Here is a 22,196-nt window from a genome sequence, read left to right on the forward strand (position 1 = left end):
TTGGCTGAGAGACACTCTATTTCTACCTTACCCAGTCCTCTCCTTGCCAGTGAAAGAGGAACAGATTTTGGTGATGCTTCCATGAAAGCAAAGTTTCATCACAAGTCTGGAACTTGGGAAAAGTTGATTTCACAAGTTTCCACCTTGCTTTTTATTAGAACAAACAGAAGTCACTGCCTCACTCAGGAATCAGTACTGCATCACCACAGTGTGCTGCAGGATTCTCCCCAGCAAAATCTCCAATTATTTTAATGAACACACTGTAATTAGTGCTGTGCAGTCTTCAGCAGGGAAGCAGAAGAAGGAAAGGAGGAAAAGGCAAAATTTCAAGAGATTCAGCATCATGAAGGGCACCAAAACACCAATTATCACTGGCTCAATCTGGCATTAACCAGAGTGCCCACAAGTTCAATTCCCTGCCCTGACAATCCTCTACTCTCCCTTCTGACTTAAACTCCTGATGGAAAGCTGAATTTACATTACTGAGGTGCAAAAAGGCCTTCTCCACACTCACTGTGCAATAACCACCTTCCTTGTTCAAATATTTTTTGTTACTATTTGTGAACATTTTTATAGTTTTTCCCATTAGTGTTATTCTCAAATAACCACCAAAACTCTAAATTGCTTCTCAGAATTGCCTTTTAATATAATAAGGTTAATATTAAACTAGCCTAGCAACAGATAGTGTATTGTAATGCCAACAATCTAAGAATATATTCCCAAAAGAAGTTGTTAATATGTCCTATAACAATCTTTGTATGATTCTGAATTTAAATATAGGCAGGTTTCTAAATATGAAGTGTTAATATAAAACTAAAGACTCTTTCTAAACTAGAAACTTTCCAAACACGAAAGTGTGCAGCACTCTCCCTAACAAAAAACCCCAACAACCTCACAGAGTATTTTGCACAAATTAAAAGTGAAAAAATCCTGGATATTTGCCAGTTTAAAGCACAAAGCAGACTTCTTACTATCCTGATAAAAGGTCCTGTGTATAGGAGAGAATTTTATTCCCTTTGCTTAAAAAACTCCTTGGTTCCATAATGTCTGTAGGATATATTAAAAAGTCTGAAAAAGAGGAAGCAGAAAAAGTTTTGAGGTCTTACAAGCAGCATTTTCTACCCTTCCTCTCAGTAATCTGGATCAGTTTTACGCTACTTGGTACCTTAGAAGTGACTCAGATAACTCTTCCCACACAAATTTAATATTAAAAAAAGGATTCTGAACTACATGAAAACACATTTTTGTGTAAAACATTCTTCAGTTTACATCCTGCAGAGATCAAATACAAAATGTTGACTGAAGAGAAAGTGTTAATTCCTAAATGTGAATAAAAAAACCTTCTTGGCCAGGCAGTCTCATGGACACAAAATATGATTTACCAAGGCTGAAAAAGAACCTAAATTCAAACCCATCAGCATCAGACCAAGTTTTTACATTCAGCAGATGCTTCAGAGAAGGTTTTTATGTTTCCCTTGGAATTTTCTAAGCCTGCACAAACATGAGGCCAAAGAGAGGCGATAAAAGCAAAGCAGGGAAACTCCTATGGCAAGTAATAAGAAAAAAGAGGATAAAAATCTGTTAAACTATTAGCAGTGAACAGAAATCCATCTCCTTCCAACAGCAGTTCCCAGGACAGCCTTTACGCCTTCAGGTGGTGGAAACCTGACAGTCCCTAACACATCTTTCCATGCATGAAATGCTTCCACCATGGCAGAAAATTCAAGTCTCTAATCTGCCCAGGTAATGCTGGGTACAAATCCAGTAAATAGCTCAGTCTCTCTTGGCATGCCTCCAACTTTTACATTTTTATAATTAAACCCACTTAGGCCAGCAATTATAAAAAGGGTAGAGACCACTACTTACTGTTATGAGAGCTATTATTTTACTAAACAAAGTGAAATGGATTTTATGGCTTTTCAGAGCAGCATTACAGACATCTCACAAAAAAATAAAACCCAGCTCTCCTTACACTCTTGAACTAAAGCCAAAAATTATGATGTGGTTTTACAATTCTACCTGGAAAGCAGCCCCAGTTTACAAGGTTTCACTTCTGCAGATAGTTCACTCTCAGGAACAGAAAATCCTGACTAGCTAATCAATAATAAAGCTGCACATCTGCAGTAGATAGAAGAGAGAGATCTGAGGTAGCATTTTCATTAATTCTGCCAATGAGGAGGTTGTGCCACCTGCCAGAGAAATGGAGAACTGCTGCTTGTTCAGAACCCCACGAGTATTTTTAATTATTTTTCAATTATTAGATTAGGATTATCCTCTGTAAACACCCTTTTAGGAGCAGGGCTTATCCATATGCAACATATTCTCATCAAGCCTCAAATGATCAACTGGTGAGATATTTTTGCACTATTCCTGCTGTAAAGGTGAGTTCCAGCTGAGCAGTGTGCTTAGCAATGGAATGGGAATAAAACTGAGATTTTTAAAACCTTCACTTGCTAAATTAGGCGAGAACACAAAAAATTAGGAAGAAACATAAAAAAGGTACCAAAGAACTTTAAAGCAGGAGATGATTTTGCCATCAGAAAAACCCTCAGGAATGGCAATTTCAGTGATTTAATATTTAGACCAGCATTTCCCAGCATCTAGGTGTGCATTTGAAGAAGCTGTTGGCAGAAAGGTGCATGCAGTGAACTGTACCTCGTTCTCCCCACAGTCAGAAGGTGTGTCCTTGTGTACAGACATCTGATACTTGGCAAATAAAGTGGCAGATTGGTTGAAGGATGATTTGAACTGGGGGTCCTCAAAGGAGACAGGTACTAACCTCACCTTCAGAGCAAGGGAAATAGAAGCATTCTGTTTTGAGTGCATGGCATCACATAATCTGCTTCTGAAGGTCAGGCTAGTGAAAGATCTCCTCCTATGCACTTCAAAGCCTCTGAAGTCAGTTTTCTACCTTAAAAATAATAAGACAACTGCCTTATTTTTACTGATATCTAACAATCAACAACAAATTTTAATTTTATTGTACAGTCTCAAGGACTTCTTAAAATGTTTTGTTTTTAATGGCACATCACTCATTGATTGCCCTGGTTCAACTATTACTTGTTCTTGCTACTCAGACTGTTTCTCCAAACTCATGATATATTTTTTTTCCTTCTAGAATAGAGATGTAACACATCTGACAGTTCACTTTTATACTCCACCTGTTCATTGCAGGAAGCAGCAACAAATTATAAATTCAGATGGAGTGCACAGGTTACTTTTTAAAGGCTTAAACTGAAACTGAGGAGAATTATTTCACTCTGGTGAACCTTAAACCAACAATTTGTGTGTGTGACAAACTTTTGCTCACATGTTGGCCCTGATCATTGTATCCTTTTTATGGAAACACTCAAACCAAAGCCAAGGAGAGCAGTTACCAGGCTGAGTGTCCAGCTGGATTTAGTTCTTATGGGATTTGTATTTTTAAGGCCCATCTCTATCTCCAAGAGCCTCACCTTCTCCATTTCTTACCCAACAGCATCCAGAACTTCTCTGCCTGCAACTAAAACCAAATATCTGTGGCACACACAGAGAGGTATCAAGAGTTTGCACTTTCAGGATGTTGATTTTATTGGATACAGTATTTTACAAGCTCCTGGAATATACAATGGATATAAAATCCACATTTGTTTCTCCTAGAAACAGGACACGTGAAATGGAGGGGAAGCTTTGCATAGAATTAAATTTGGTCTCCTGACCTGATTTATGGATGGTTTATCAGGTGGGTCCTTGTGAATGACCATCTGGTAACGTTTATAGACCTGGTAAGATTCCTGAAATGTGGCTTTGAACTGTGAACTTGGTGGAGATGATCTCACCACCCTCACCTTCAGAAGAAGTTAAACACATTTATTATTAAAATATCATGCAATGACTGTACATTTATACATAACATAAACATCACAACAGAGAGAAATTTCACCCTCCTGCACAAGGGCCATCACAAATTAATTACTATTAGCCAAGAGTCTTCTAATTCTCCAGCTCAATTTATGCTACTGAAGGTTTTTAAATTGACATTGAATAACACAGGTTTTCAAACTGCAAATTAACTAAAATGCCTAGAGAAGAACTACACAATTTTTAGGAAATAATACCAACAAGTGGTATGCAGATCATCATTTTAAAGAGATTTTCTGTGCTACTTAAAATATTCTCTCATAGTCTCACACTACACTGAAAAATACCTGAAAGGCTTGGAAGACTCAAATCTCTGCTCTTCACCCAAAATCCATGTTTTTATGGCAAAAATCCCAAGGGGATTTCCAGGTACTTTTGAAATTGAAAAAGGAAGATGAAGTAGTGTTTCTATATTCAATTATGAGTTAACCACAACAAGGAGTTACCAGTCCTCATACCATCACCATTAAACACGCAAAAATAATTTTAAAAAATAATCTATAAATTAAACATTCTTCTTAGTAAAAATGATTGCTCCCTAAGCAAAATAATGCTACAACAGGGGCAGCAGTGCATGCCTTTTCAAAAATATTTAAGGTCATATTAATTTGCAAAACTATGTAGTTTTCAGAATGGTTCTATTTTCACAAAGAGCAAATGTCTTTTAATACTTCATCTTCTAAAAAGATGCTCAGACAAAGCCATCATGCTTCTGTTAAAGAACTCCTCAGGAAATGTGGAGTTAGGGAGACAAATCAATTTTGTAGCTTCTAGTCAGCAAATATTTTCATCTCCATTAGCATCATTGAAAATGATCAAGAAAACATTCAGTCAGCTTTCCAGCTTATGGAAAAAATAGCAGGAAAAATGGTTTTATGATTAACAAATGTTATAAAGTCCAAAAGTCTTCCAGATTACTGTCTCATAGATGTAGTGGCAACCAGTGCATTAAGCAAACTTTTTTATTCTCATTTTTGCAGCTTTCAAAGACATCAGCACACACCAATGACGTGTGTAAAGAGCAACTACCTTGTTATCTGATTAATTTAATGAAGTTACTGCTTCTTTGCAAATTTCATTAGCTTAGGTAGTTTAAGTATTTACATACTGCAGACCTAAATAGTGAATTTCTCTCATTATTAACACTTGGTTAATACAAAGTTTTTCATTTTCAAGTCACTCTGTATGAAATTAATTTGCAAGTTATTTTAGTAACTGAACTGCTAGAACATGGTAGTACAAGAGTACCCTCCTGTGGTTAAAAAGAGTGCAGCTGCACCATGAGTGTGTAATTTATATAAATACATATATATACATACATATATATACACACTCCTATGATGCATATCTATATATATATATAAATATATATAGATACTTATATATAGATCTATCCGTACCTACATCTATATATATCTATATATATATAAATAAATATACATCATTCAGTACCACATATATTTCAAGACTTAAGCCACAACTACTTCATAAAGCCATAAATACAGACTTAAGCTTTTCAAAAACTCCTTAACTGGACCTTTCCTTCATCTGCCTCCAACAACAGGGAACAAGAGATTACCTCTAATTTGTGTCGTGCATCATCAGGTAGAGGGACAAAAACAAAGTCTTCAATGTTTTTAGGCTGGTTTGTTTTAGATTTAGAGTTTTGCAAGAGGAAAGTTTGATCTCCTTGAAGTTGAGAGCCTTCTGCTGTGCCCATCTGGTTCTGCAGGAGCTTCTGGAGTTTTCTCTCTTTCCTGATGTCCTTTGCTTTCCGACACGGGGGCTTGCTCAGATCAGCCCCTTTCCCTATGAGGGCACAGGCAGAGTTAAACACCACACCTGATAACAAACAGCTCTCACCTCATCATTGGCAGGAAATGGTTAAAATCACCATTTACTGCAGCCTGGGCTCTGAACTCAGCATGGCCTTTCACATTTACAACCACCAACACCTGATGCAACACGAACGCAGTGATTCTCCCACAGCTTCTTACTGCAGCACTAATCTGGAGTCACCTTGATCACTTCACCCCAAAGCCAAGGGTCTGCTTAAAAACTTGAAATACAACCAAAAAATCACAGAGAATTGGTCTTCTGCATTCAAAGCCCGTGTGATTGTGTGTGTGTGGCTACAGCACAGACTCCTGTGAAGACACACACCCCAAAATAAAGCCCAGAATCCATAGGCAGGGTGTAGAAATGCTGCCAATGCTATTATGGTCATGTAATGGAAAAGGCCACAAATTTGCATATTTGCTTAAAACTATCTTCAGATTGTCTGTTTTAATCAATAAATTCACTTTTTGCAGTTTAACAGATGAGTCATTTATAGAATTCTATCTGTGAAGTGGTATTTGCTGAAAGGAGAAGTCAAACCCATGCAGTTTCCCACCTTGATCCATTTGTTCCTTACTAATACAAGAACTGTGAGTTGTAAAGCAACACAGATCCAAAGGCATGAGGGAATTGCAGACACTGTGTGACCTGTCCTCAGGCAAACAAGTCAGAGGAAGAGTTTATTTAAAACTCCCATGATGTATTTGAAGAATGAGTACTTCATCTGTATCAGGATCTGTTTCATGTCTTGGATCTTCTGTAAGCTGTAACTTAGCAAGAAAAACTTCCTCAAGCAGTGACTGTGCCTACAGAGATATAAGCAAACCTTCTTTTCTATCTGAAACTGTGCAGAAACAGACCATTATTCCTAGAGGACAATGACCTGTTTTGTTTATAAAGGAATAAAAATGCAATTAAACAATCTTATTACAGACTAAGTCTACATTTTCCAAGATGAAAACTAAACATTTTTGAATCTGGAAAATTTTAAACTAAATTTGACCTGTGACACCAGCTAGCATTAAAAAAAAAAAAAAATTAAATAAGCTTCTGATGCACTTATTGTTCACTTGGATCTTTAAAAACACCAGAAAGAGGCACACTCATGAATATTTCTGCTCTGTAAAATTAAACCTTTTTTCCCTGAAATGCACTTCAATGTTATTTATCTGCATTTATTTATTAAAGTTTGATTCAAAGCTCTTCTTAACCTAAGTGAAGACCTTACCTCACCTTTTCCAAAGCACTGGCAGGTTTTTACACTCCTATTCCTTACCCAAGTCTGCCATCTGCTGTCAACAACCACTTCATTTCTTTCCAATACTAAGTTTACATAGGCCAAAGTTTTAAATTTATTATTTAAAACAAGAGAGCTTTGAAAATTTGCACAATAAAATTGATATGAACAATAAACTATATAAGGGTTGTAAAGGTTTGTATAAGATCAAAATACTAAATACGGTTTTAAAATTTCTGTAGTATTTCTATGCAACTCTGCTGATTCTCTGAGCAAGTCTTTCTGAAAATTCTCCTTTTATTTAGATGCAAAAATTGTTTATCAAGCTGGTGAAAATCAGATCTAATAGGGATGAGTGGTTATTAAGGAAAAAACATTATTTCACTTCAAATCAGCAATGCTACAGAAAAAGACAGAAGTACTTTGTTCTCCTAAATACTGGCACAACATGCAACAGGTGAGTGAAATCAGGAATTATTAGGATGTCCCAACACAGGCACAAACTCTAAAGCCACAAGTTTCCAGTAGGATTTTCCCTACCATATACACCACAATGAAGGAAATTCCCTTTATTTGCTAGAACAGGGTACACAAAATGAGAAACAAGATCTGTAAGACAAGGCTGCCTCACCTGTAGCCTCTGGGCCACAAAGTGTCTGTCAGCAATTCTACCTTAAATAAATTATTCTGGTTTAAATAAATTATCCACCCACCCCTTACCATCTTTCTGCCAGAAATCACCCATGTCCCAAGAGAAGGCAGAATCACAGAAAGGTTTGGGCTGAAAGAGACTTTTAAAAGGACACTTTCCACTGTCCCAGGCTGCTCCAAACCCCATCCAACATGGGGATGGGACAGCCCCAGCTGCTCTGGGCACCCCCAGCCTCATCATAAAAAGTTTCTAATCTAAATCTCCCCTCTTTAGCTTCAGATCTTAAAGATTCAGTCTTACTTAAGGTGAGGAAAAGAAGATAAATATAACTTTTTCATGTAACAAAATATAAATTACAGTATTACAAGTAAAATCCAGCACCTCTCAATTTTCATGCTGTAATTCCATAAACTGGGAGGAACGCAGGGAGTAAAACAAAACAATAAAATAAAGCAATTATTAACTTACTAAGCAAGATAAAAAGAAGGGAGTTCAAGAAGATGTGAAATGATGAGAGGATACTCCAATGACTAGCAGAAATTACCTGGCTTGGGTGGTGCATGAACAGCTTTAGCTGAATGTGATGGTTCTGCAGGGACTGGGGTGTCCTTGTCTGCACAGATCTGAACAGAATCTGATTCCACCTTCTGCCCATTGCCCTCTTCTTTTGTTTCTCCTGAGTCCTCATCTTCATTCTCCACCCTCTCAGCCTGATCCACAGCCAAGGGAGTCAGGTCAGACTGACTGACCTGAGACTCACTTTTGTATGCAAAATCACACGTGGCCACATCCTCTATATGGGAATCCATCGGCTCTTCTGTCAAGAATTAAAACCTGCATGAGTGAATTTCTCTCTGTACAACCACAGCTCACATTTTCCACAGCTAAAATTAGTACCAAACTAACTAGTTTCCAATTTTACAAGTGTTCTCCCACAGTATTGCAACAGTCTGAACACAGAGTTTCCTTTATGATCCTGAACTATGAACATCAATTCATTTATGAGAACAGTTTTATTTCCTCCCCTAAAACAAATAACAATCAAATAAATAACAAATAAACTCTTTCAAACAAACAACAAACAAATCTAGCATACCACACATACAAAAGAGGCAGATTATAATGATTCAGAACCAATACAAGTTTCACCAGCACAAAGAATTGCTGGATTTGGTGCTGTATAAATGGAAGGTAACTGGAAAATCCCTCTCTGTTTGCTCTTCCTTTTTTGTGCCACCAGTTAGTCCTCTCCAGATTATCAGTTTCATGATAAAAGTAAAAACAGCATCTAATTCTCTGCAGCACCCAGCTAGAAAGTGAGGACATGCCCAGGAAAATGAGCTGGCCAATAGAAAAAGTAAGGAAATATTTTCTTCAATAACCCCAGCCCCCTGAACAATTTGGTTTCTGGGCTACTGAAGTGCTCAAGATCCAGCCCAGCCAGGGGTGTACAAACAGAATTCAAAGCCCATTTGCCATCTGACCACTCAAGCAGGTACTGAAATCCTCCTTCCACACGTCAGCATTGGTTTTCAAACACTCACTGTTTCTTACCTTCACTCGCTACCTTTGACACATCTCCTTTGGAAATAAATTTCAACATTTTCTTCAGAACTTTCTTGTGGGACTTGGAGGCCTGAAAATGCAAAGCCCGGCACCTAAAAAAGACCAAAAAGAACATTTCTTTTGTGAAAGACTGTTTAAGGAAAAAAAAAAAAAAAAGAAAGGTTAAGGAACCACTTACAAAAATTACACTGTAATCTCTATTTATTTCTTAAGTTTCTCTATATTGAGTGGTCAAATGTTTTATCAACACTTTTGAGATAATGAAATTTCATTGTCTTCTACTGAGTAATATCAGTCCTTAGGGCATGTTTTTTATGTGTATCTCTAGAATTACTAAAATACAAATGTAAGCCTCTCTTATTTGGGCTGCTAAAGCAGTGTTTGTGGGTTACAGACAAGGTTATTTCCTTACAGGAAAATATCCCAGAGCTGCTGAAGTCCCTATGCATAAACCCAAAAGCATACATTTACTGTTCAAAGTATCATTAAAAGTAGATTAACTCCTCAAGTATGACGTATTTCAAGCAGCAAACACATATGGTGGAACATATTTGAAGTGGTCAAATCCCTTACAAAAGTGTACTTTGAGTTTCTTACCTTATTGTGTATTGAGGACAACACGTTTGATTCATGATAGGTTTGTAGACATATTTTCCACTTCTGAAAAGAGTAATAAATATGCATTGATTTTTTTGTTGCTGTTTATACTACAAAATAAATGAAGAAGCTTTTTTATAAAAATCACATCAAAACATGTCATGATGAAATATCAAAGAACAAGTTCTTCAGTTCTTTGCTGACTGCATTGTCCTTCTAAAATCACAGAATATTTCCCTGTTTGAAAGTCATGTTACAAAAGGTAACAGAGCACTGGACAAATAGTTCAATTACTCATGGATATTTAAGTGTATCTATAGATCTAAATTTAAATGTGGATTCTAAATTTAAATGTGGATTCTAACTGTTATATCAACTGACAACATGGCTTTGTATTTTCTTTTTCAATGTACCTTCGCCATCCTCTGTCTATGAGATCCTGGTAATCTTGAACTGTCATCGAATGTGCCCACATACCTGAAATAAACAACACAGCAGCACACTTGACTGACCGTGGTTTGTCTGTAAAATACAACAAACTCTGCAGAACTGCCTGGAGCCCCTCTGCTCTGGGACAGGCTGGAGAGGAGAAGGCTCCAGGGAGAGCTCGGAGCCCTTCCAGGGCCTGAAGGAGCTCCAGAGAGGGACTGGGGACAAGGGGTGGGGAGGGACAGGACACAGGGAATGGCTTCTCACGGCCAGAGGGCAGGGTTAGATGGGATAATAGGAGGAAATTCGTGGCTGTGAGGGTGGAAACGCCCTGGCACAGGTGCCCAGAGAAGGTGTGGCTGCCTCTGGATCCCTGGCAGTGCCCAAGGCCAGGTTGAACATTGGGGCTTGGAGCAGCCTGGGACAGTGGAAGGTGTCCCGGCCCATGGCAGGGGTGGCACTGGGTGGCTTTAAGGTCCCTTCCAATCCAAACAATTCTGTGATTCTGCGGTTATTGCAAATCTGAGTAGCTAATGGCCACTTATGCATAGGGATCTGACAGATTCTTAAATATGGTAATTACTGATTTCAATAACCACATGAAATGTGAAAACCCTAAGCCCAGCACAAATCCCGGGATGCAATTAACCATTTCTCTGACCGCACCAGCGCTAAGTTCCCCTGTGCACCTCCCACTCCCCAGAAATATACAAGGAAAACAACACAGAACCGCCGCTCAGTTCTGTCACACTCATTGGGGAGCGCCGGGCCGTAGGAGCCGTTCCGATCTCCCGGCTGGATTGCCGGGAGCTGCTGCCGAGCCGCCGCCTGTCCCGGCCGCCCTCCCCGGCCCCGCAGCCGCCGCTTCCCGGCCAGCCCGGGGCGGCCTCGCTGCCAGCCCGCCCCGCCCGCACCGTGCGAGACGTTGCCGGTGTCGCTCCTGCAGTAGCCGCAGCGGTAGCCATCCTCCCCGCCGAAGAACTCGACGATGCTCGGGGAGCCGCCGCCCGCCGCCATCCCCGCCCGCCTCAGGTCAGAGCCCCGGGCCGCCCGGAAGCGGCGCCCGCCGCCATCTTTGCTGCGGGCGGCGCGCGGGCGGCGCGCACAGGAAGCGGCGCGGCCGCCATGACTCGGGCGGGCAGCGCGGCGGGGCCGGAGGAGCCCCGAGCCCGGCCCGGCCGCCATCCCCACAACCGCTCACCCGCGGACACCTTGCCCCGCGCCGCGCCGCAGTAGCCGCAGCCGTAGCCCTCCTTCCATCCCTTGTACTCCACCACGGCGGCGGGCATGGCGCCGGCGGCCCCGCAACCCCACAGCGCCCCTGCCCGGCCGCAGCCGCCGCGCCCGGCCCGGCCCAGCCTCCCCCGCGGGCGGATCGCAGAGCGAAGAGCGCTGAGGCTCTGGCGCTCCTCAGCCGTGTCCCCCCTCACCCTCACGGCCTGAGCAGCTCCTCACCCCAAAAACACGCTCCAACAGCCCTTCCGTGGGGATGGAGCCCTGTGTACCCTCTACAGCAGGATAAAAGGGTGGGAGAGATCCTGAGCTCTTCCACAGAGCGGTTTCTGAGAAGGAACAAGACTTCCATACAAGTACTTTTAATAAAATAATGTTCTGGCCCTATAGAGCTGGCCTTCCCAATGCCCAAAGTACCAAACAAATACAGGAGGAGTTTGGAATGAAGGAAGGGGGAACTGCTATCTGTAACTGAGACCGGATTTCCAAACTCAAACCTTTATTTCCAGAGTAGCAACAACAGCAGGGCAGTATCCATTCTCCTGCAGCACCCAAAATCATACAGGATAGCAAGATTATCCCAGCAGGGATGTTTAACCATGTGAATTGCACTTGCTGCTGCTGGGGTGGGACAAGAGAGGGAAGAAGGGACAGTGTTTGCTTTTTACCTTTTTCATGAGTGACAGTAAACTTCATATGAAGTAGCAAACTGAGCCATAATACATCAATAACTCTGTCACAAGTCCAGACTTCCTCAGGTTGCCCAGAGCAGCTGTGGCTGCCCCTGGGTCCCTCAAAGTGTCCAAGGCCAGGCTGGACAGGGCTTGGAGCAGCCTGGGATAGTGGAAGGTGTCCCCGCCATGGCTGGGGTGACACTAAGTGGGATTTAAGGTCCCTTCTGACCCAACCCATTCCATGGTTTAAAACAAAGCAGCTCATATAAAGCATTGAGATGTTCCAGAAAAAAATATATTTAATTTTACAACATATACATATAAAACAGTTGTTGGAAGAAATGTCCTGAAGTATTTTCTTTAAGGCACCTAAGGGGAAAGAAAAACAAAAAAGAGAAGGCAGTAAGATAATATGCATTAGGATCTGGAATTGACCAAACAACTGTGACAGGACTTCAGTCCAATCACTGGAAGAATTTTATGGAAGCAGAAGGGAAAGACAGCCTGGTTCCCTCTAAGTCCTTCTTCACACTACTTTATTAACATCATCAGCTGTCAGGAAGTTAAGAATCCAAACAGAAAAACTAAGCTATGATTCTTTCCAACACTGCATTCTGAGTATAAAGTTCCAAAAAATAACTCATCACTTAACTGACCATCAAACTCAAAAATAAAGGGTTTTTTTCCCCAGTTAATCATTGCATACATGGCTAGATGACATTTTGTTTCAGGAAGAGGGCAAGAACACAGCAATTCCAGGTGTTACAATCACCCTGCTTACAGTTCTTTTGCATTTGTCACACACAGATTCCCTGAAGTTCTCCCCCATGCATAAGGAGCTTACTGAGTTGTGCTAGAAGAACTTACTTGAACAGTTACTCTGTCTCCATTTCTTCTTCAGTGCTCTGATAAAGAGGGGTAATCATAGCTTCTGTTATCTGAAATGTTTCTATGATCTCCTGGTTAGAGATGACAGCAGTGTGTCAGTCAGCAGAGATTAACTATTTCAATTTAATTACCACCAAGCAAGTAATAAAGTTTCTGATACTAAAGCACTATTTCAAATTACTACATTTCTGCTGCACATTCTGAGTGAGGGACAAAGGAGAAGTATGTGTGCTCAAAACTACTTTTTGTCTAAGATTTATTACAAACAGTGAGGCCATTGCATGGATAACTTTGCCTCCAGTGACAAGTATTGTACATCAGGGAAGAAACAGATCCCATATTTACCCAGGCCTTGTATAAAACAGTGAAGCCAGTGCACAGCTTCAAAGCACTTAAACTGACCAGGCTTCAGGAATCAAAGGTGGAATCACAACCCAAATTCTCAGTTTTCCTGCAGCTACAAAAATCCCTTAGATGTGTGATTGTTCTGGCATGCCTAAGGTGAAGTGCAGTGTTTCTGCACACAGAACAGCTGCCCTCCCCAGCACAGCTCTCAGAGGCTTAAATAAAAAAGAACTGATCCCAAGGATGAAGTGCTGTCCATGGTACCTTCCATTCTCTCTGGTCCAGACTTATGACCACCTGGTTCCGTGCTGCAGCTCTGCTGTCCTCCTCCCCTCCCTCTCCCTCGCTGGGCTTGACAGGCTCTGATCCAAACACAGCATTTTCAGGATTTACACTTGTCAAGTCAGTTTCCACACAAAAGCTTCACAAAAATCGATCAATCCTACACATTCCACACAGTTAGTCTCTATCAGCAACCTGTACCATGTACTGCTCGAGATACTTCCTTAAGTCTCAGATCTTAAAAACTTAGGACTGACTTTTTTCAGTAGGACTAAATATTTCATTCCTTACAATATCCCACCAAAGTCTTAACCCACTGATATCCTGTGGGAATGAAAGCCAATCTTGTATGAAGAATGGAGAATGAATACTTCATTCAACCTTGACTGAAGGATTTCCCTTCCAACTGTTTTGAAGCTGCAGCACTTCCCAACTCTGAGACAAGAGAGTTCTTACACCCAAAGATGTCTTTGTTCAGCCAAGTGTAATAATGTTCATTTACTTATTAGCAAAAATATAACTTGAAAGGTAATAACCTTTGATTTCTATTAATAGAATTAATTTGTATGATCTTTTAAATATATTAATATTTGAAAAGATTCAATCCTTTCAGTTGCCCATAGATCTCTTCATACCTTCAATTACATCCACTGCATATCCCCAGTTAAAATTATACCTAAAAACTTTGTGAACATGTAACATGTAATGTTGTTAAAATTAAAATATTTTAAAGCTGTATTTTACCTATTATTGGCAATTCATCTTCATCCAGCTTTATTTTTGCAAGACCATCCTAAACAACAGTGGGATTTAAAGTTTTATAACTTAAGAGTTTTCCAGTTAGGAGAATGTACTGAAAATTTGTATTTTTACTTATTATATAATCATGAACAGGTACATATACTGATAAAGAATACCACATAAGAAAAAACTAGTTTAATACAGCACTTATGCATAAAGAAGGCAATCCATATAGCAACAATGTGTAACTGCTGGATTATAAAAGTTATGCTTTATTAAAATCATTGTTATTCTCTAAATATACTTGAGCTAACCATTTATAATAATGTATCTATTCAACATGAAACCTGAATTAGTCAAAATATCCTTGGTAGTTTTCATTTTTTCCATAATTAATTTTATTTATTAGTCAAACTAAGCACAGTTTTGAAGTGTAAATCCCTGGATTCAAAAAGAATATAAAACCTTGCACTAACATAGTTTTCTACAGCTTCAGTAACTCTTCCATACTCTGTGAGAATTTTTCTACATGTGCAGAAAATGTGAGCCAGAATCTTTTTTGATAAACATATTGACTGCAAAAATATCACTGCTGTTTTGTTGGTAAATTGACTGCAGTGCAAAGAAATAAAGCCAACTCTGTTTCCTTTTTAATTTGATTACCAAAGTAATCAAAGATTACCAAATTTGATTACCAGTTCACTTGCAGAAAATAAATTCATATTCCTACTATTTAAATCCTAATTCTTCAATATCAAAGCCAGGAAAAAATCCCAGGTCAGTACTTCTAGGTAATTCTAGTATCTAAAGGGATATTTTAAAAAGACATCATGCCTTACCCTGGCAAGGAAGGACACATGAAACACATTTTCCACAGTCCGTGCAAACGAGTTCGGATCAATCACAAAATCAAAGAAGGAAATGGGTGTATTAGCTGGGGATGCAAAAATACCTTTGTTCAAACAACCAAATAAACAAACAGGTGGTGTACACAGAGCTGACACATGTAAATACAAACTTCAGAGAGCCAGTGCACCTTTCAAAAGCTAAAGGGATGTTTTTCAATTTAGTTATAATCCAGAATTCCCAGCTGCCTGCAGTAACAGATGTTCTACAGAGTAGATTATGTAGTGTATTATTTTCTTCCATCATTTCCCCCACACAAATCCATATGTTTGACTATTTAACTACCATCTAAAAGTGGCAGAATTTAATCAGGAGAGAGGATTTACATTTACTTTGCAGTCAAACAACAGCTGATTAGTGTTCATAAAAAATACATAGTTGGTATATGTGCTTCACCAAAGATATCTACTTGCAGACTTCATCTCATTTTGTCTCTGTAGTTTTACCACTCCAAATTCTAGAAGACAGAGAACATTAATTTTCCTTAGTTAATGCTTAATTTCATCATACTTACGATCATTTTCAAAATGAGTTTGCAGTATTCTCAAGATCCTCTCTACTTCTTTTTCTGTAGCTTCTTGATGAGACTGCTCCATTTCTTTTAACTGGGAAAAAGAAACAGAGATTCACCTCAAATAACTGTTGTAGAATTGCCAGAATATGCAAAGGGCTTCTTTTGAACATGTAACATAAAATTGAATTTTTCTCCCTACATGCAAACATAACAAACACACTTATGCAAACATGAGACAACTTTGAAGAGATTTAGGTTTAATTCCCATCTGACAATGCCAATCTGAAAGGCCATGGCTTGCATGTTTTGATCCTGTGTACAGGTGTATCCTTACTTTTCAATAGCTCTGAGGAGCTGGGTCACACAGTGCTACAGTCTGCCAGTTTAATGAAGATGAGCATTTAGAAGCAACCCACAAAGTCTCCAGCTCCTCTTCTTCCCAGTACAAACTGTAACAAATCCTTTCTAGCACTATTTGGATTGAGCAGGCTGCCTTTTAAAAGGCAGCAATCAACCATTTGCCTCTAGATCTTGGCATTATCACAGCCAAGGCTTCCCTGTAACAACACGGATTATATTTGCAGTTTCAGATGTGAGCCTCTTGCAGTATTCCCAGACTTTTGCTTTTCTGCTAGTGAATGACACAAAGAATAAGGAAACATAAAAAAGTGGTTACGTGAGCTAATTAGCTTGCTGTCATTAACCACATTTTAGTGCAAATGCCACACCCTGTTAGACACTTCTTTAAGAAAAAAGGACACCACACTAATGTAAAGAAGTTTCTTTTTTGTTTTCTTCCAGGCAACAGAACAAGTAAGCTTATAACTTGAAAATCAGTTGGTAAACCCTACTTCTGAACATGAAATTGGTCTGTAAATCTTGCTTTACTTCCTTCCACTCAATGAAATACTGCAGTCCACACAAAACAAATCAGGAAGCCTAATAATGGAGTGTGAATCCTTTAGTAGAGGCTTAGAAGGAAAGGGGCTGGTGTGTGTGTCTCCAACTCCAGCTGGATGGCTGTGGAGCCAGTGAAGGACTGTTGGCAATAACAGCCAAGGAGCACTGGTAATCACACACTGTGAGAAACAACAGGATATAGCTGGAGAAGGAGCCATATGAAGGTAGGGCAGCACTTTTCTGGGACAAACATCCTTGTTCTGGCTCCTGGAGATAAGCACAGCACAGCACAACCACTGAGGATCTTGGATGCTCCCCTCCCCTTCAGGGTGGGATGTCACAAATCCACAGTTTATAATTACAAAACCCAAAACAAACAAAGATTTTAAAGTAATTTTTAATAAAGATAACACTTAACAAACCTGAGCAGGCATTGCCCGTTCTGCTTTCCCTCTGCTAGCTTTCTTCTGCCTCTCAATCCGCTGCTTTCGTACAGGAGGCTCAGACTTGAAGGATCCCATCCTAACCCAAACACAAAGAACACATGAAGCGCTCCAGCTGGAGAAATACCGTCCCTCTCGGCCGTCCCGGCGAGCTGTCCAGCACCGCTAGCAGTAGGGGGGCACTATCCCGATCTCCGTGCTCGGGACAGCGCCCAAGGCAAACGCCCCGTGCTGTGACAGCAGCGCTACCTTGTGGTGAGACGCGCCTGGGCTTACGGCTACAGGCAGCAGAAAGAGAAGAGCGCGCTCTCCAGCTGTGGCCAACGCAGGTTTACTGATCCCAGGGGAAACCGACAGCCAAGAGAAAGAGCGGGACGTTACAACAGCTTATAAGGAGGGAGGGAAACAAGGGAGGAGTCAGTCCTTGGATGAATAAGGTTTCAGAGGGGAGTGGGATACAAGATTGACTTAGGGAGAACACTAATGGGGATAACTTGAGGGTGAGGGTGGAGCCCCGGCCCCTGAGCCAATCACTCGATGCTCCAGTTGAAGTTTCTAGAGAGTTCTAGAGAAAAGGGTGGGAGCGCTGAGTGATGGACAGGGCACTGAGGAGGGATTTGAGAAAGAATGCATTAATCTCCAAGGCAACTGGGGAGGAGTTGGGATAACTGGCAGCACAAGGGAGGGAAGGAAGAACCCTTTCCTACAGACACAACACAACAAATGCACACATGCAAATCTGGTTTATGCTGCATGCTTAGGAATCTTTATACCGAGCAGTGGATCTCCTCAACAAAATGCAAAGTGATGACTGATACCTAAAGCTTCATCACATTTAGAGATTTCTGCAAAGAACCAGCCCCAAAAGTTGTTCCAGTATGTTGGCAGCCTCATACCTTGTCAACACTCTGCTGGGACTTCAGTTTAACTCATTTCAAGCCAGGGCATCAAAGAATCAGCCAAGGCCATTACCTTGAGCTGCAGTACACACTACTTCCTTGAAGAAACTTACATGTAGTGAAAAGTGGGTGCTCTCCTGAAGTACTTGGGTGCTTCTTCCCCCATTTTTTGCCAGGCATGACTGGGTAAAAAATCACCTGGAACGTCCTCAGAGTCATCAGCTTCTTCCACTTCTGTGCGATTTATACCCATGAAGGTCAGCTGCAAAAGGAAAAAGCTGCATTAAGAAATTACTTCGAGGTAAAGCAGTAGATACATTCATGGTGACACAACTGTTGTGTTTGCCTGATAAATTAGCATTTGATACCACTGCCTAGGAACTTTGACTTTCCTGAGGACACCATGAAAACAGATAAACACTCAAATTCACCCTTGTGTTCGGCAGCCAATGAAAGCCATAGGTAAACAAAACACATTTTCAGTGATGTATGAAGTAGCAGAACATTACTCATATTGCATTTCAGAGCTCAGATGTCTCACAGTTTTTAAACACCACACACTCACAGGAAGCCCAGCCCCTCAAATATCACAGACCTTATCTGGCCTATCCCTGCATCCACCACTGCACACTAACCCAGGAAAAAATTTTAATTGAACTTTATGTTTTTTATAGACTTAAGCAAACACTTATGATTCCTTGTTGAGCTGCTGTAACATAAGGAAGCATTTTCAAGGAGCAAAGAAGCCAACAGCCTGGTTAAAAGCTGTTCTGATCCAACTCTTCCCCCAGTACAAAGAGACAAACAGTCTGAAAGCATTGAAGTCTCCCAAAGTCCCATTTCATGTCAGTGACACAGGGCCTTATGAACTCTATCCAAAAACAGAGAAACCAGTGGACATGATAAAAGAAACTACTTAGCTGCTGAGAAACTATGGAAAAATGACTGAAAAAAGAGCAGAAGACTTAAGGAGCACAAACTGACAGAACCATAAAGGAGCAGCAGTGCAATAATGGGGGAGGTGTTTGCATTTAAAGTCAGATTTTCCCCTACTGCAAGTGCTTAATAGGTAGTTTAAGACAATTAACAACACTCACCAGAAAGTTTATCAAAGAAATTGATAGGAAGAGCATTAAATTCCACCAGAACTGCCAAGTACTGCCTGACAATCTGAGGCTTTATAGTTCTGTAACAAACAGGACAAACCTCCAGCAGAAATGTTGGCCAATTCAGAGCCTGGAACTTACCAAGTCTTCTGCAAATGCTGTTGAATCAAATGCTGACATCTCTGAGTGTAACTCATTGGCCTTCTCCTTTCCTATATTGGATGCTATGACAAGGAACTGGGCATCCAGTGCAGCCTCTCGTGCCCTGCAAACTGGCACAGAAAGGATTTTATGGTGATTAATATGAAATTGTCACAAATAGAATTATCAGATTCAGCACAGGGACTATCCTGGCTTTAGTGCTTTGGAAATCCTTTTATTGCAATGACCTCTAACACACATAATCCTCGTAACAATATTTATATTTATATTTATATTTATATTTATATTTATATTTATATTTATATTTATATTTATATTTATATTTTAAAAGGGGAAAGAATGACAAACCATGGAAAAGTAACAGATGATCTTGAACAACAAATCCATTTTTATTGACATGTTTTCCACCACTGCAAGAGAAAGAACCCCTCTGCACTGCTATCTTGTATGTGTATTACTGATATACACTGTTCCAGCGAATCAAAATAAAGCAAGGAGTTATTCCTAAGAGCAAATAAACTGTAATGATATTTATTTTCTCACATCAACTTACTCAACCAATCTTCAACTTAACATTTCTATTTTAATTATATAAAAATTCTGATTAAGTACTGGGACCTCACTCTTGCCCTCTTTTGTTTGTAAGCCATCATTGCCTCGCACTTGGCCAAACATCAATGAAAGATCACAGAATTTGTTTTACCTCCATCAAAAAGTCTATTGGCTTCTTCCAAAGCTTCTGTCAGCCTGTTGCTTTTTGAATTGAGCATGGATTCTCGATTTTCTGTGGGAAAAGACACAAAGGAAATCCTGAATTACTTAAACACAGAAGCACTGAGAAACACTGCACTTGTTTGATGCTGACTGGAGGCCAGGTGCCCACCAAAGCTTCATCACTCCTCAACTGGGCCAAGGAGAGAAAAGAGAACAAAAAGCTCATGGGTCTAGATAAGGGAGAGATCACTCAACAATTACCTCACTGGCAAAACAGGCTTGACTTGGGGAAATTAGTGGAATTTCCAAGAAAAAAACTAACCAGTCCCTAAAACTGTATGCTTGGTCACTTCTATAAACAGGCTGATCACCCAAAAACTGCACTGCAGCCTCTTGTAAAACAAGTGAACAAATTTATCAGGTATTTACTAAACAACTAATCCCACATGTTGCTGAACTTGGCAGTGCTACTGACACAACCACGGCCACATTTTTGTAAAGAAAAAAGCACAACTCACTCAAACGCACATAGGAGAAGGACTCACATACCTGTCTGGAGAAATGCTAAAAACTACAGAGCATTTTTTGGAAGTCCCAAGAATAACTTTGTGGTCCAGGCACATAATGATACCTGCAGTTTCAAACTAAAGCTCAGACATCACGAAAGTGAAATTAAAGGATTTTGCCGCATCTCTAAAGTTCTCCTGCACCAGCGCAGGCACCGCATGTGTGTTAATGCAGTGAATCCCTCGTAACCTCGCTATCCCAGGGGATGCAGGAGAGGGACTTTGCATAGCACAGGGGAGAACGGCCGGCCTCACGCTGGAAAACGTTTAGATACAGGGTGTATCCACAGAGTGCCCAGAGCAGGTGTAGCTGCCCCAGGATCCTTGGAAGTGTCCAAGGCCAGGATGGACAGGGCTTGGAGCAGCCTGGGACAGTAGAAGGCGTCCCTGCCACTGCTGGAACGAGAATACCGGTAAGGTCCCTTCCAGCCAATCCATGATTTGCGATTCCCTGCTTCCTCGAGAGTCAAATTTCGATCTAAGTCCAAACCCAGAGCGTCGTTAGCCCGAGGAAGCGGAGTTGCCAGGAACGCTCCCTCGCCCAGGCGTTTCCCCTCACGCCGAGGAGCGGCCGCCAGCCCCGCAGGTCCCCCCGGCCGCCAGCCCGGACCGCCCAGCCGCAGCCCCGGCGCTGCCCCCGCCGCCTCCTTACGCTGCACGGTGGAGATGAGCTCCCGATACTGGCTGCGGATCATCCTGTTGTGCTCCCTGTCGTCGCCCTCGCCGATGTTGAGCTGCCGGAGCCTCTCGCCTGCCGCCTCCGCCTCCGCCGTGTCCTCCTGCGCGTGCGGCCGGCGCGAGCGGCGGCGGCGCAAGTCCGGCGAGGAGTCGCCGCTGCTGCCGGTGTGCGACATGGCGGCCGCGGAGCTGTCACCGCGAACCGCGGGATGCCGCCGGGGTGACGCCGGCCCGCGTGTCTGCCGGGCTTCACGCACCGAGTCGAGCCTGCGCAATTCGCTTCAGAGGGTCTTGGCGGAGGGGTCTGCGGGCGCCGCCGGTGGTCGCTGAGCCGCTGCGCTCTGATCGCGATCTTCCATCTTGGCGCTGTTTGTCGCCCCGGTTGTGCGCCGCCTGTCCCGCGGCAAACAGGGTTGGGCCTTTCTGACTCGCCGTAGGGGCGGTTACCGATGCCTCAGCGTTCCTTTGCCATTTACTTCCTTCGCCGGAGTTCCGGTCGCTGCCCGGGGCCGAGCGCTGTGAGCGGCGGCGGGCGGTGCATGAAGCCGGGCGTGGGCGGGGCCGCCGAGGCCGCTCCGCTGCGGGCGCGGCTCCAGCGGCGCCTCGGGAGGGCGCTGCGGGCGCGGAGAACCGCGGGGCGTGAGGAGGGAGGCGGGGACAGCCAGCTCTGAGGGGAGCGGGTGAAAGCGAGAGGGAAAGGAGGCGACATCTGAGGGGAGCGGGTGAAAGCGAGAGGGTAAGGAGGCAACTTCTGAGGGGAGCGGGGGAAAGGAGCGCTACGATTGTCCCAGCGCCTCTAATACAGGGATGGGTCCATGGAAACGCCTGCGTTAGTCGCCGAGCAGGGATCTGTGCTCTGGCAAATTAAATAAATTATAGGGTCATAGAATGGTTTGGGTTGGAAGGGACTTTAAGGACCATCTGA

General features: G+C 41.9%; 2 protein-coding genes across 6 annotated transcripts in view; both read right to left on the reverse strand.

Moving 5' to 3' along the window:
- The window catches only part of ATE1 (arginyltransferase 1), a 64,985-nt gene extending 53,484 nt beyond the window's left edge, over positions 1–11,501 (reverse strand). For 2 of the 5 annotated variants that reach the window (XM_058028915.1, XM_058028918.1), the window contains exons 1-7: positions 11,135–11,240; positions 10,205–10,268; positions 9,792–9,854; positions 9,183–9,286; positions 8,173–8,445; positions 5,480–5,709; positions 3,699–3,827 (exon numbers count right to left, since the gene is read on the reverse strand). In XM_058028915.1, the coding sequence (XP_057884898.1) occupies positions 3,699–3,827; positions 5,480–5,709; positions 8,173–8,445; positions 9,183–9,286; positions 9,792–9,854; positions 10,205–10,268; positions 11,135–11,237 (966 nt within the window). In that variant the 5' untranslated portion in view covers positions 11,238–11,240. Of the gene's footprint in view, positions 1–2,655; positions 2,785–3,698; positions 3,828–5,479; positions 5,710–8,172; positions 8,446–9,182; positions 9,287–9,791; positions 9,855–10,204; positions 10,269–11,134; positions 11,241–11,421 lie in introns of those variants that run through there. The other 3 variants (XM_058028919.1, XM_058028917.1, XM_058028916.1) reach the window with 3 other exon arrangements.
- Positions 11,502–11,958: 457 nt separating this feature from the next.
- On the reverse strand, positions 11,959–21,776 carry NSMCE4A (NSE4 homolog A, SMC5-SMC6 complex component). The gene is made up of 11 exons (XM_058029570.1): positions 21,246–21,776; positions 20,017–20,097; positions 19,293–19,423; positions 18,159–18,307; positions 17,126–17,225; positions 15,804–15,894; positions 15,223–15,317; positions 14,387–14,435; positions 13,625–13,722; positions 12,995–13,086; positions 11,959–12,496 (listed from the first exon to the last, which is right to left on the reverse strand). Exons 1-10 carry the CDS (start codon positions 21,445–21,447, stop codon positions 13,003–13,005), a joined length of 1,080 nt encoding a protein of 359 aa, XP_057885553.1. The 5' UTR covers positions 21,448–21,776; the 3' UTR covers positions 11,959–12,496; positions 12,995–13,002.
- Positions 21,777–22,196: the final 420 nt, after the last annotated feature.

The sequence above is a fragment of the Melospiza georgiana genome, chromosome 8 (genome assembly GCF_028018845.1).
Source record: "Melospiza georgiana isolate bMelGeo1 chromosome 8, bMelGeo1.pri, whole genome shotgun sequence".
Lineage (NCBI taxonomy): Eukaryota > Metazoa > Chordata > Aves > Passeriformes > Passerellidae > Melospiza > Melospiza georgiana.